At 46.1% G+C, this 12,145-nt stretch overlaps 1 protein-coding gene across 3 annotated transcripts in view; it reads left to right on the plus strand.

Annotated features, from left to right (window-relative positions):
* Positions 1-12,145, plus strand: part of MAPKAPK5 (MAPK activated protein kinase 5) — a 59,137-nt gene that overhangs the window by 18,705 nt on the left and 28,287 nt on the right. For all 3 annotated transcript variants that reach the window (XR_014445337.1, XM_083151423.1, XM_083151421.1), the window contains exons 8-9: positions 1,989-2,069; positions 5,379-5,566. Coding sequence is in view for 2 of the 3 variants with exons in the window: in XM_083151423.1 (XP_083007549.1) it covers positions 1,989-2,069; positions 5,379-5,566 (269 nt within the window). In the remaining variant the exon portion in view is untranslated. The remainder of the gene's footprint in view (positions 1-1,988; positions 2,070-5,378; positions 5,567-12,145) is intronic.

Raw genomic sequence — 12,145 nt, forward strand, 5'->3', positions numbered from 1 at the left:
TTCTGCTCAGAATGATTAACATAACATATAGTGGAGATCTAGGGGGGTAATTATCAAAGCTTGGCAAGAGATAAAATTTAGATAAATTACTAAACCACCAGCTTCTATTTTACATTTTACAGGCTGTTTGTTAAAAAAAAAAGGGAAATGAAAGAAAGTAAAAAAAGTACAGGTATTTTGGTACTCTTTACCTAGAAGGGCGCCCATCGCGGGCATCGCATGTACATCGCATGCCATTATAATGGCATGCGATGTGACCGATGCGATGCCCGCGATTTTCATAGAAATACATGTTAAAATGTAAATCGCGTCGTTCGCATCGCATGCGACCAAAAAAATCGCATGCGATGCGACCGACGCGATTACCGCGATTTCCCATAGGGAACAATGTTAAATGTCCCAATTGACCCGATTTTCCATAGGAAACAATGTTAAATGGCCCACAGAGGCTAAATAGGCACCCTGAAGTGTGAAATGGCCCCCCCAATTGTTAACGCCACCCCACGATCAACGTGAACACCCGAAGCGTGGCGAGCGCGGCGGTACGCGTCCTACGACCTTTTCATACCCCCACTATCCACGTCGGCATGGAGTTGAGAAAAGAAAGTGTGGCGAGCGCATCGAGCCACCGAGCCCGAAGCGTGGCGAGCAGACACGGATACCTTCACAGGTATACGCGTCCCCTCGCGGGCTTCACAGGTGTCCGCGGGGCTCGCCACGCTTTTTATTCTCAACTCCACGCCGACGTGGATAGTGGGGGTATGAAAAGGACGTAGGACGCGTACCGCCACCCCTCGCGGGCTCGCTGCGCTCGCCACGCTTCGGGTTCACGTTGATTGTGGGGTGGCGTTAACAATTGGGGGGGCCATTTCACACTATTTGGCCTCTGTGGGCCATTTAACATTGTTCCCTATGGAAAATCGGGTCAATTGGGACATTTAACATTGTTCCCTATGGGAAATCGCGGTAATCGCGTCGGTCGCATTGCATGCGATTTTTTTTGGTCGCATGCGATGCGACCGACACGATTTTTTACCTTGCGATGCCCAAGATCAAAATCGTGGGCGCCCTTTTAGGTAAAGAGTACCGGTATTTTTTTTTCCACCTTATTTCCATCTATGAAACCTTTTACTTTTTTGCCATATACCATATTACACAGCAATTCTCTTACAAACTATCAAATTTAATTGAATTCTGTCCAGTAATTAAATATAAGCATTTTTGCTCTTACTTATTTATGTTGTACCACAACATATACCCCTTTTACACCAGAGGTTGGACCCGGGTTATTGCCGCTCCGGGGCGGGGCGCGGTGTAAATTGGCTGAAAAAATAATAATGCGGGTACTGTTCCCTGGGAATCTGACCCGGCAAACGTTCAGGGTCAGACACTGGGCTTATCCGGGGCTTAGGGTGGTGTAAATGGTCATTATCCGGGTTATTTGGCGGGGAGAAGGCCGCGAAGAGCTGATTGGTGCTTCTGCGGCTCTGGAAGATGATGTCATCTGCCGGAGACCCGCACATGGAGCATCGCTGAAGCAGCGTTACCATGCTGTTTGTCCCACAGCATCACCCTCAGCCTGACTATTTGGCAGACTCCAAACCTGACCTGCACCATCATGTCCTTGTCCACTGCATGTTTCATGTTCCATTTCTTGTGACCTCATCATCAACAGGCCAAAAAGCCATTTTTTAATGACAGCCGCAAGGAAAGGTCAGGGCTAATCCATTTTCAGTGTAAAAGGGCATTACCCGGTAATAATCTGGATTCAAGTGCAGTGTAAATGGGGTCCGAGGCAGAGCATGCCCTGGCAATTTCCCGTGTTCAGTTTCCCGGGTCCTACCCGGCATTCTGGTGTAAAAGTGGAAATACATAAATTCTAGACCTTCCAGTAGGTTTCCTGTGCTTAATAGGAGAGTAATATCTGCCCCACCTGGCATTACAATCCTACAGTGCTCATTTAAGCTGCTTTATACTGCATTTGTTAGGTCCTGGAGGCACAAAGAAGACACCAGAAAGAGAAGTCTGGGATTATTCCTACCTCACCGACACCATACACCTACAACAAGGTAAGTCTTTATATTTTGTAGTCTATACAGGCTCAGAAAAAGTTAACTTTTTCCTGAATTAGTGAGGTTTAATTTTGTGTTTTGTTAAGATCTAATAGAGCAGTGGTTCTCAACCTTGGTCCTCAAGTACCCTCAACAGTGCATGTTTTCCAGGTCACCTGGCAGGTGCACTCATTATTCATTTGACACATTTTAAATGATCCACAGGTGGAGCTAATTATTTCACCTGTGATTCTGTGTGAAGACCTGGAAAATGTGCACTGTTGGGGGTCTTTGAGGACTGAGGTTGAGAACCACTGTACTTGGGAATTACGTATTATTAGAACAAAGCATGGCTAGCATAATTTATATGTATAATATGTTTATTTTACAGAAATTCATATGTATAATATGTTATTTTACAAAATTATATGTAGAAACAAATGTAAAAATAAAATCTGCCTCCATGCCTGGTCATAAGAAGGCACAGTTCCCCTTGATATCTAAAAGTATATGGGAGTATATAGCATCCCAATACCAGTACAACAGGATACAGTATGTAGTTGTTCTCACCATGAGATACTGTACCTAGAGCCACATCTGCTCTTACATTTTGTTATTATTCTATAGGGGGACATAGGCTTTACACAGTACTCCCTGCTTAAAAACATCACTGTCAGCACCGAATACCCGGAGCATAAATTAAACATCATTAACCCCGTTGAGAGTCATTTGCAATTTACCTGACACAGCACGCTAAAAAGTCTACCCATTACGGCTTCACAGTGACTGTTTGAACCAAGTACCATTCCTGCTTAAACAGCCCTGAAATATGGGTAATTAGAAAGCATATTATAACAAGAGACTAAGCTGAAAGTGGTACATCTACTTCTAGTCCTTGGTTACTACCCATCTCACTGTTTTCAAACAAATACTGAGTGGAGAGACTTGTCAATTAAATTCAAATATATATATATTTGTTTTAAAGTCAGGCTGGCCAGCCTAAGAATCTATTGGATGTCCATGTCCTTTATTTAAAATGTATTTTATTTCATTTCATTATTATATGTACTATGTGTGTTTTAAATTAGTATAACAATTTATCTACCCACCATTTAGGTGTGTGATCACTATAAATCATTGATAAATAAAAAATAATTTTTATCAGAATTCCAGTGTCACATTTGCGCTCTTTAAAAATATTTTCGTGATGTTTCATTGACATCTTTACACAGTGGCCATAGGCTGTGAGTAGGAGTCTAGGCACCAAACGGTTAACTTTTTTTTATCCCAACAGCACAGGCTTCCTCTCCCCTATTCACTGCCTCCTAGGTTAGTGCTTGCAAAACCGGGCACTGTTTCAGGGCACCGGTGAGTAGGTCGGTGTCTTTGGTAAACCAGACGCTACAGCTATAGATCCCCAATTGAGCACTTTATGTACTGGTTTCCTCACAGTAACTTCATACACACAGTAAGTCAATACACAAATCCCCCTAATACTGTACATACACCTACGCCTCCGTTACAATTACATATATATCGGTCAGACGAAAATATACACTGGTCATCTTACAGGGTCATTAGATATCGATCTGGGCAAGAGATATATCCTTTAATTGATATTTCTGTAATCTTTGTTGATCCTGAGAGACCATATCTACTAAGGCATGCAAACTGTATGACAAATGTATTCTATACCTGGAAATGACGTATGTTATTTTCTACTTATGAAACGAATAAAAAGAATACTCAATAAAAAAAAAAAAAAACAGACGCTACAGCTGCTGTCAATGCTGGTGAGGGAGACAAGTGGCAGTGCTGACAGTGGGCATCCAGGGTGCTTGCACCAATCTAAACCACCAGGGCAGCATGCAATGGGTTACTTCTCCATGGGCAGCCATTTGTTTTTGGGTTTTTACGACTCCTCATATCTACATGAAAGTCATACTGGTCACAGCAGCTCATCTGTGGTATATGGGTATCAGAAGAATTCTACCATATTTGGATGACCTGCTTATCCTAGCCCAGTCACTGGATGTCCTTTATGGAATACCTTCATTTCCCAATAAATCTTCTCCAGTCCCATGGGTGTATTATCAATTGAAAGAAATCTTCCTGGATTTTGTCAGGAGATGCTACATTCAGGGTCCTTGTTGGATTCCAAGGTTAACTCTGTGTTCCTTCCTATGGGCAAACTTCGGACCTATAAACTTCAGGACCTTTGCAAATCCTGGGCTCTCTTGTCTCCACCACTCTTGGTGTGGTATGCCTAGTTTCACTCTCAGCCTCTTCAGATAGTTCTAGTCCTGTTCACAAATCTGTAACCCAAGATGTGGACACATATCAGTCCCTTTTGGATTCAGAACTGGGTCCTCAGTACCACCCACAAACACTTGTGTCAGTGGTGCAAACCTTTCAGGGTCTCTGGACAGCACAGAAGAACCTGCTACTAATCCACATTTTGAAACCGAGCGGTCTGCAGAGCTCTCTATCTAGCTCTGCCACTTTTCTAGCATCATTAGATCCAAGTACGATCCGACAATGCCGCAGCCATCGCCTACATAAACCATCAGGATGACACTCTCGTTTGTGGCACCATGAATGTGGTGACTTACATTCTTAACTGGGCAGAGCATCATCCTCTGGCTCTTGTCAGAGTTCTTCATCCCCAGAGTCAAAATTTGGGAAGCTGCCAGGATGTTCACTTTTCAGATCCTAGTTCTTAGCTTGGCGGACATGGACGTGATGGAGAAATATGGTGGTGTGTCTGCGCACTGGGTTTATTTGTTCGGCGCTAGCAGCCGCACTTGTCGGGAGACCGGCCCAAATGTTTGTATAGTGTAGAATAGATTGGTAGTTCTGTGCTCCACTCCTTAATGCGTGTAGTAATAACGACTGACAATAGGGTATTGTGTCGAGGGCAAAATTTACTCTGTAGGTGAGAATATATCAACATGCAGTTACAACGATTGAAACATTAGTCCACATACACAATGGCGCAAGAAATACATTTAAGATGCAGTGTGCTGAATACCACTGCATGCCCACATCTCACCTGGACACATACTGTAAGTCAGAATAACACAAAGAGGAGCAAAACATCAGTTTCCAGTCTATATAGGCCTTTTCCAGTAGTCTGATGCGTCAGTTTTTAGCCTATGTTTGGGTGGGCACATTCTTGCAGAGAATGTGGCTAAAGCAAGGAGATTCTATGAAGTAGCCTTCTGTTTAGATCCATTTATCTGTTTTTGAAACTTGCCGTGTATAAAAAAAAAAAAAAAAAGATTTATTGCAATCCTTTTTATGTATTTCTCTCTCTCCCTCTCCCAGAGCTGTGACTTATGGTCCTTAGGTGTTATTATCTATGTGATGCTGTGTGGCTATCCTCCCTTCTACTCCAAACATCACAGTCGGACAATCCCAAAAGACATGAGGAAGAAGATAATGACAGGAAGCTTTGAGTTCCCGGAGGAAGAATGGAGTCAGATCTCAGAAATGGCAAAAGACATTGTCAGAAAGTAAGTTTACTGGGATAAATGTTGTTTTTTTTTTTTTTTTTTTTTTGCTTTCTTATGATTATAGAAAAGTTTGGATCCTTCCTTCCTTTTTTTTTTTTTTTTTTTTTTTTTTTCAACCTAGACCAAAATTAGCTTTTTGGACATGTCAAGTTTCTAACTTCCTAAGTAAAGGATAATGCATTGCTTGACAGCTTTGTATTACTGGGCTGAATCCTATACTCCTCCTTACTGGATTCCCTCACAAATCTGGCTCCTTTACCATCCCCACACACTCCTCCTTTTACCTGCTCCAAATGTAACACGCTCTATCTCCTTCATCCACTCTTTCCACCATTCGCTTCTTCCACACAGTTCATGTTTGTGTAGTTGTCTTCAACAATCATTCTGTTCTTCTATCCCAATTTCTTGATAAATTCACCATCTGAGTCCCTTACTTTCTCTCCATTGGACTTCCCACTATAGTCTTAATGGTACTCTGGCCCAAGTTGAAGTAATCCTACTTTCTATTCACGCTCTAAGGGCCTAATTCATGTTTGAATGACATTCCTAGGCAGTCATAATTTTTTCTTAAGTTATGAAATTGCTAATCTTCACAAGTACCGCCCAAAAGTAAAGACAGATGCCCAGTGGAAGTATCATAAACTCATTCAGACTTGAGTACAGATACACAGCCTTTACGCAATAATGAAGACCTTCAACCGCTATGGTAGCACTTTGGCTCTACAGACTGACCACAGTAACAGTGGTGCTTGCTCCATATCTGGCTATATACATGACACAACTGAGGGCAGATACAAGCCCATGCATACCACTCCACCATCAAAATTGCACTCTTATGCACTCCCTATTTCAAATTCATGCTCTCATTTCACTCTTTCAGGAGACCCAAAGTGACCATATCAAGGTCCCAAACCATCTTCTCACTGCCAAATGTCATTTCTCTTTCAATGGTCCTGGTGACACAGCTTCACATTGGGATGTAGGAGGGTCCGCAGGAGCCAGGCACCTATCCTAAAGCTTTTGGAGGGTAGGCTCCTCCCCTACTGCATCCCAGACTCCTCAGTTCGTGTTAGGTGCCCACTGGAGTGGGTGCTATTCTAAAGGGCTGCCGGAGCAGCCGAAGGAGTAGAGTTAGTTAGGGTTTTTATTTTATTAACTTTTACACTAGCTAGGTAAGCACAGTGTGAGGATTCTCATTAGTGAATCCTCACACTGCTAGCGCAGCAGGAGCTGACAGAAGCGTGTCCTGTCAGCTCACTGTGCACAGGGGAGACGCTGTCTGGCCTCCCTGTGCAGCGCTTACAGCTTCTTTTAAGAAGCTGCCTGGGCTCCGGAGCGCTCTGAAACCGGCTTCACGCTAGGTGGGGATCATGGGGGACAGGCGCTCCGTGATGGCGGCGGCCATTTTCTGCGGAGCTTACACACTGAGCTCCTATATGAGAGGACAGCAGTGTGTTACAGGCATGTTCCGAGTGGTCCCCAGCTGAGGGGGAGATACTGGAACTAGGAGATCCTACAATGGGAGCGGCTGTCTGGGGGTAGTTGGCGCCAAAAGTCACAGACCCCGCAGCAGCAGGGACTTGGTCCCTTCCCTCACTCTGTTTTGGCGCCATTCAGAACGCTTGCAGCGGAGCTGAGCTGGCTTACAGATCCTGACAGAGTGATTGGATTTCCTGGGCATCGCTTTCCCCATTCGGAAGACTACAGAAAGCTAAGTGAACTGAATATATTGGTTCTGTATATAATGTATGTACATTTAATGCTGTGACTGTGTTATTTGAGAACATCAGGTCTGAGCAACAGTCTGTGGTTTTGGGGGAGGGAGCCTTTAATGCATTGAGCGCTTGCAGTGGTTGTACACTGAGATTTGTCCCTGAGCAGATAAGGGGGGCTTATGTATTTCTTGCGCTGCTGTGAAACCCATGGGGAGTCAACCCCAGAGGGTAGGCTATCGGAGCTTGCGTGGGCTAAGTCCCTGGGCAGGTCTGAAAATGCTTTGGTGCATTACTGGACAGGCAGAGTGATGGCTGGTAACTTCCCCTAGACCATTGCCATTCTCTCAGCAGTCCTCTAGCTCTTTGCCTCGGACCCAGACAGATCCTGACTTATTACAGGTCATGCAGGATACTGCTATGGGAATCAGCAGGTTTAAATTACTTGTTGGACAAGTTTATGGTTATTTTGTGGGGACCCCTAAAAGGTCTTATTCAGTACCAGTGTTAGCTGCTGATGAGGAAGGAGAGTACACAGACCTCAGCCTCAGGGGTGGAGGTTTTGTTTACGGCTGTTAAACAGGCATTGAATTTGTCTGTGAGGAAAAAACTCCTGCAAAGGTTGTTTTTAAGAGACAGCGTAAGGAAAATGATATCTCCCTGCAGACGAGGGTTTACAAGATTTATTGGAAAACCCCATATAAAAGGTTTTAGATGCCTAAAAGATGTTTAAGCCTGTATCCCATGCCTGAGGATCATGCAGACCTCTGGGAGAAAGTTCCAGTGGTAGATGTTTCTGTGGCATGCTTGTCAAAAGTCACTGTGCTACCAGTGCAGGGGGAACAGCCTTCAAGCAAGGCAGTGGTTGAAAGGGTGGGCTACACTCCGCCCTCTGATTGCTTCAGCCTTGGTCTCTAAGGCCATGATTGGTGGGTCATTGACCTGTACACTTTTGGACATACTGTTCTTTGTGTGTTGTTACTTGCGGAGAAGCCTAAAGCTGCTGCAGAGTAAATGTGATTGAGGCTGAGCAGGAAGCTCTCAAAATGACTGCCAGAGTTTCCTCAGTGTTCTGTCAATGCCAGGAGAGTGCTCGGGCTTATAGCTTGGAAGGCAGATAACGAGTCTAAGAAGGCTTAAGGTGTGTACACACGGTCGACATGCTGCCGTGCGATGCGAGTCCCGATGCGATCTGATGGCATCGGGGCTCGCATCGCACAGCAGCATGTCGACCATGAAGGAGAGCAGCGGACAGTACCTGTCACCAGGGTGCCGGGATGTCAGCGTGCTGCGACACCCGGGGCCGCGGCACATCAAACAGCTTCCCCCCCCCCGCCGTGCAGACATCAGGCCACACCCCCCGCCCTCCTCTATATGCAGACTTCTTCCGGGTCATCAGCCCTGCAGCGCAGCCCCAGGAGAAGCCCCTCTCCCTCTGGCCGCCGGAGCTATAGTGAGTATTCAGGCACAAAGACTATATAGTGCAGATCTGCACTATATAGTCTTGGCTGCCCTCACTATGTCGCTGCCGATTTGCGCTCACTCGGGAGCGCGCATCGGCAGCGCATCGGGCTCGTAAGCCCTGAAAAGTACACAATCGGTATACGATATGGCTTCCGATGTGCACTATATCGTCAACATCGGAAGCCATATCGCACCCGTGTGTACACGCCATTAGAGGCATTAGCTTTTAAAGGAAAGCTGTTATTTGGTTCAGAACTGGAAGAGATTATTAAGCAGGCCACAGGTGGAAGAAAGCACTTTCCTGCCTACCCCTGCAGCCAAGCAGACATCAAGGTTTTCTGCTTGCAGGCCGTCCTTTCGGCCCTCCCCTAGAGGAGGTGCGTCCTTTCGAGGACAGTCTTTTAAGGGATAGTCTCAGTCCTCCAGGGGCAAGGCCCCAAAGTCAAAATTTGGTTCCTTTCATAAGAAACCAAAGGAGAGGACAAACCCTCCGCATGACTGCCAGGGGTTTTGCCCGGCGGTAATTAAGGAGGGGGGACGTCTGTCACTCGTCAAAGACGCATGGGCACTGTTAGACCGGGACTCTTGGGTGTTAGTAATTATAACCCAGGGTTAAAAGATTCCCTTCAAAGGTCTTCCACCGAGAAGGTTCATTCCTACACCACTACCAAAGGAGGCTCGGCTCCGTACAGCTCTCTTGGGAGCGGCTCATTCTCTTTTAGAGAAGGGTGTGGTAGTCCCGGTCCCCAGAGCGGAGTGGGAAAAAAGGCTTTTATTCCACTCTGTTTTTGGTGCCCAAACCAGACGGGTCTTTCAGCTGATCCTAAACTTAAAGTCATTAATATCCATTTGTGGGTAGACCATTTCAAAATAGTCTCTACGGTCTGTGCTGCTAGGCCTGGACCAGGGAGAATTTTTAGCGTCCATGGATGTCCAGGACGCATACTTGCATGTTCCTATCCACCCAGAACATCAGGCTCTATTGAGGTGTGCAATAGGAGACCTACTCTTGCAATTCCAGGTGTTGCCCTTCGGTCTGGCCACAGCGTCAAGGGTATTCACCAAAATAATGTCAGTAATGGCGGCTGGGCTCCGACTGAGGGAAATCATGGTGATTCCATTTTTGGACGACCTGCGGTTTAAAGCGGAGTCAGCAGACAAGTTGAAGAGTCACTTGGCAGAAACCATCAGGTTTTGCAGATTCACGGCTGGCTTTTAAATTTACAAAAGTCTCAATTGGTGCCGTCACAGAGACTCCAATTCTTGGGGATTGTTTTGGATACCCAGTTGCATCGGGTGTTTCTACCAGAGGCAAAGGCCAGGGATCTGGCTGCCTTGGTACAGGAGATCCTCGGGTCTCAGAGCACATCAGTATGGAGGTGCCTCAAAACTGCTGGGGAAGATGGTGGCGTCTTTCGAGACGTTACAGTTCGCCAGGTTCCACTCTAGAGTGTTCCAGTGGAACATTCTGACAGACTGGTCAGGGAATACTCAGACCATGATGTCAGAACAAATAGTGTTGTTTTCAGAAACTCGATCCTTCCTGAAATGGTGGATGGAGGTGGATTCCCTTCGGGGGGGGTCGGTCCCTGCAGTCCTGGAGCTGGCTGGTAGTCACTACCGACGCCAGTCTCAGAGGCTGGGGGGGCAGTAGTCGTGGACCTGCGTCTGCAAGGCTTGTGGACTTCAGAGGAGTCTGCCTTACCGAGCAACATCGTGGAACTGAGGGCTGTGTGGAAGATGTTTTCTCTGGCGGGAGGAAAGGTTACAAGGGCTCCCTTTAGGCATTCAGACCGACAACGCCACAGCTGTGGCGTATCTGAATCACCAGGGAGGCACACGCAGCAAGCTGGCTATGTGGGAGGTGTCCCGAATCTTCTTGTGGGCGGAACAGAATGTTCCAGCATTATCAGCGATATTCATACCAGGAGTGGAGAATATAGAGGCCGACTTCCTGAGCAGGGAGGAGCTGATGGAAGGGAAATGGAGCCTGAACCCACAAGTATTCCACCAGATTACACTGAGGTGGGGAACCCCGGATAGGGACCTGATGGCATCCAGGTTCAACCTTCAGGTACCCAGGTTTTATGACAGGACGTGGGATCCACTGGCAGAAGCAGTGGATGCCATGACTATCCCCTGGGAGGGGAATCTTCTTTATGTTTTTCCGCCAGTTCCAATGCTGGCAAGAGTGTTGAAAAAGATACAGGCCCAGACGATTCCAGTAATTTTAGTGGCCCCAGATTGGCCAAGGAGGTCCTGGTACTCGAGGCTTCAGAGATTCTCTGTGGACTCGTGGCGTCTACCTCTGAGGTCAGACCTTATAAAAAACAAGGACCGTCCAACCATCTGGATTCAGCTCGATTAATTTTGATGGCCTGGCTGTTGAAAACGCCATTTTGAGGAATATAGGATTCTCAGAGACGGTGGTTAACACAATGAGTAAAGCCAGAAAGTCAGTGTCTTCTGTAAATTATTATAGGGTCTGGAAGACCTATATTTGATGGTGTGAAAGACAGAAGTCACACACATCACGATTTAAAATGGCTAAATTGTTGGAGTTTTTACAGGATGGCCTTTCCTCTGGGTTAGGCCTTCAGTCACTCCAAGTACATATCTCGGCCTTGTCAATTTCTTTCCGAAGAAGGATTGCGTTAATACCGGAAGTACAGATCTTCCTGCAGGGGGTTTCTCGATTGAAACCTCCCTACAAGCAACCAGTAGCGCCATGGGAATTATCTCTGGTTTTGGAGTACCTTTAAAAGGCGCCTTTTGAGCCGTTAAGGTCGGCTGACCTTAAATTCCTTACAGGGAAACTGGTATTTTTGTTGGCGGGGGCGTCAGCAAAAAGAGTATCGGAGTTGGGAGCTCTATCCTGCAAGTCTCCCTCCCTTATATATCATGATGATAGGGCTGTCTTTTGGACAGTACCCCAAAATTTTTGCCAAAAGTAGTCTCTGCTTTTCATCTAAATCAGGAGATAGTTCTGCCTGTGTTTCAATCCCCAGAGGGTTCAATTAAAAGGGACAAATTGAGGAATTTGGATGTTGTGCGCTCCTTGCGCATTTATGTGGACAGAGGAAAGAGTGTCAGGAAGACTGATACTCTGCTAGTTTTGTAGGAGGTACATAATAAAGATTGGTCTGCTTCTAAGCAGACCGTTGCTAGGTGGTTGCGCTCTGTTATAGCGTTTGCATATACTAAAGTTGGTAGGCATGTGCCAGCCAGGATTAATGCGCATACCACCAGATCAGTCGCCACCTCTTGGGCGGTTCGACATGGGGCAACAGCTGAGCAGGTTTGCAGGGCTGCCACTTGGTCATCTGTTCATACTTTTGCCAAATTCGATAGGTTCCATGAGTTCGCGTCGGTGGACGCATCATTCGGACGAGCAGTGATGAGA

This window comes from Crinia signifera, chromosome 1 (assembly GCF_055691185.1).
Source record: "Crinia signifera chromosome 1, ASM5569118v1, whole genome shotgun sequence".
Lineage (NCBI taxonomy): Eukaryota > Metazoa > Chordata > Amphibia > Anura > Myobatrachidae > Crinia > Crinia signifera.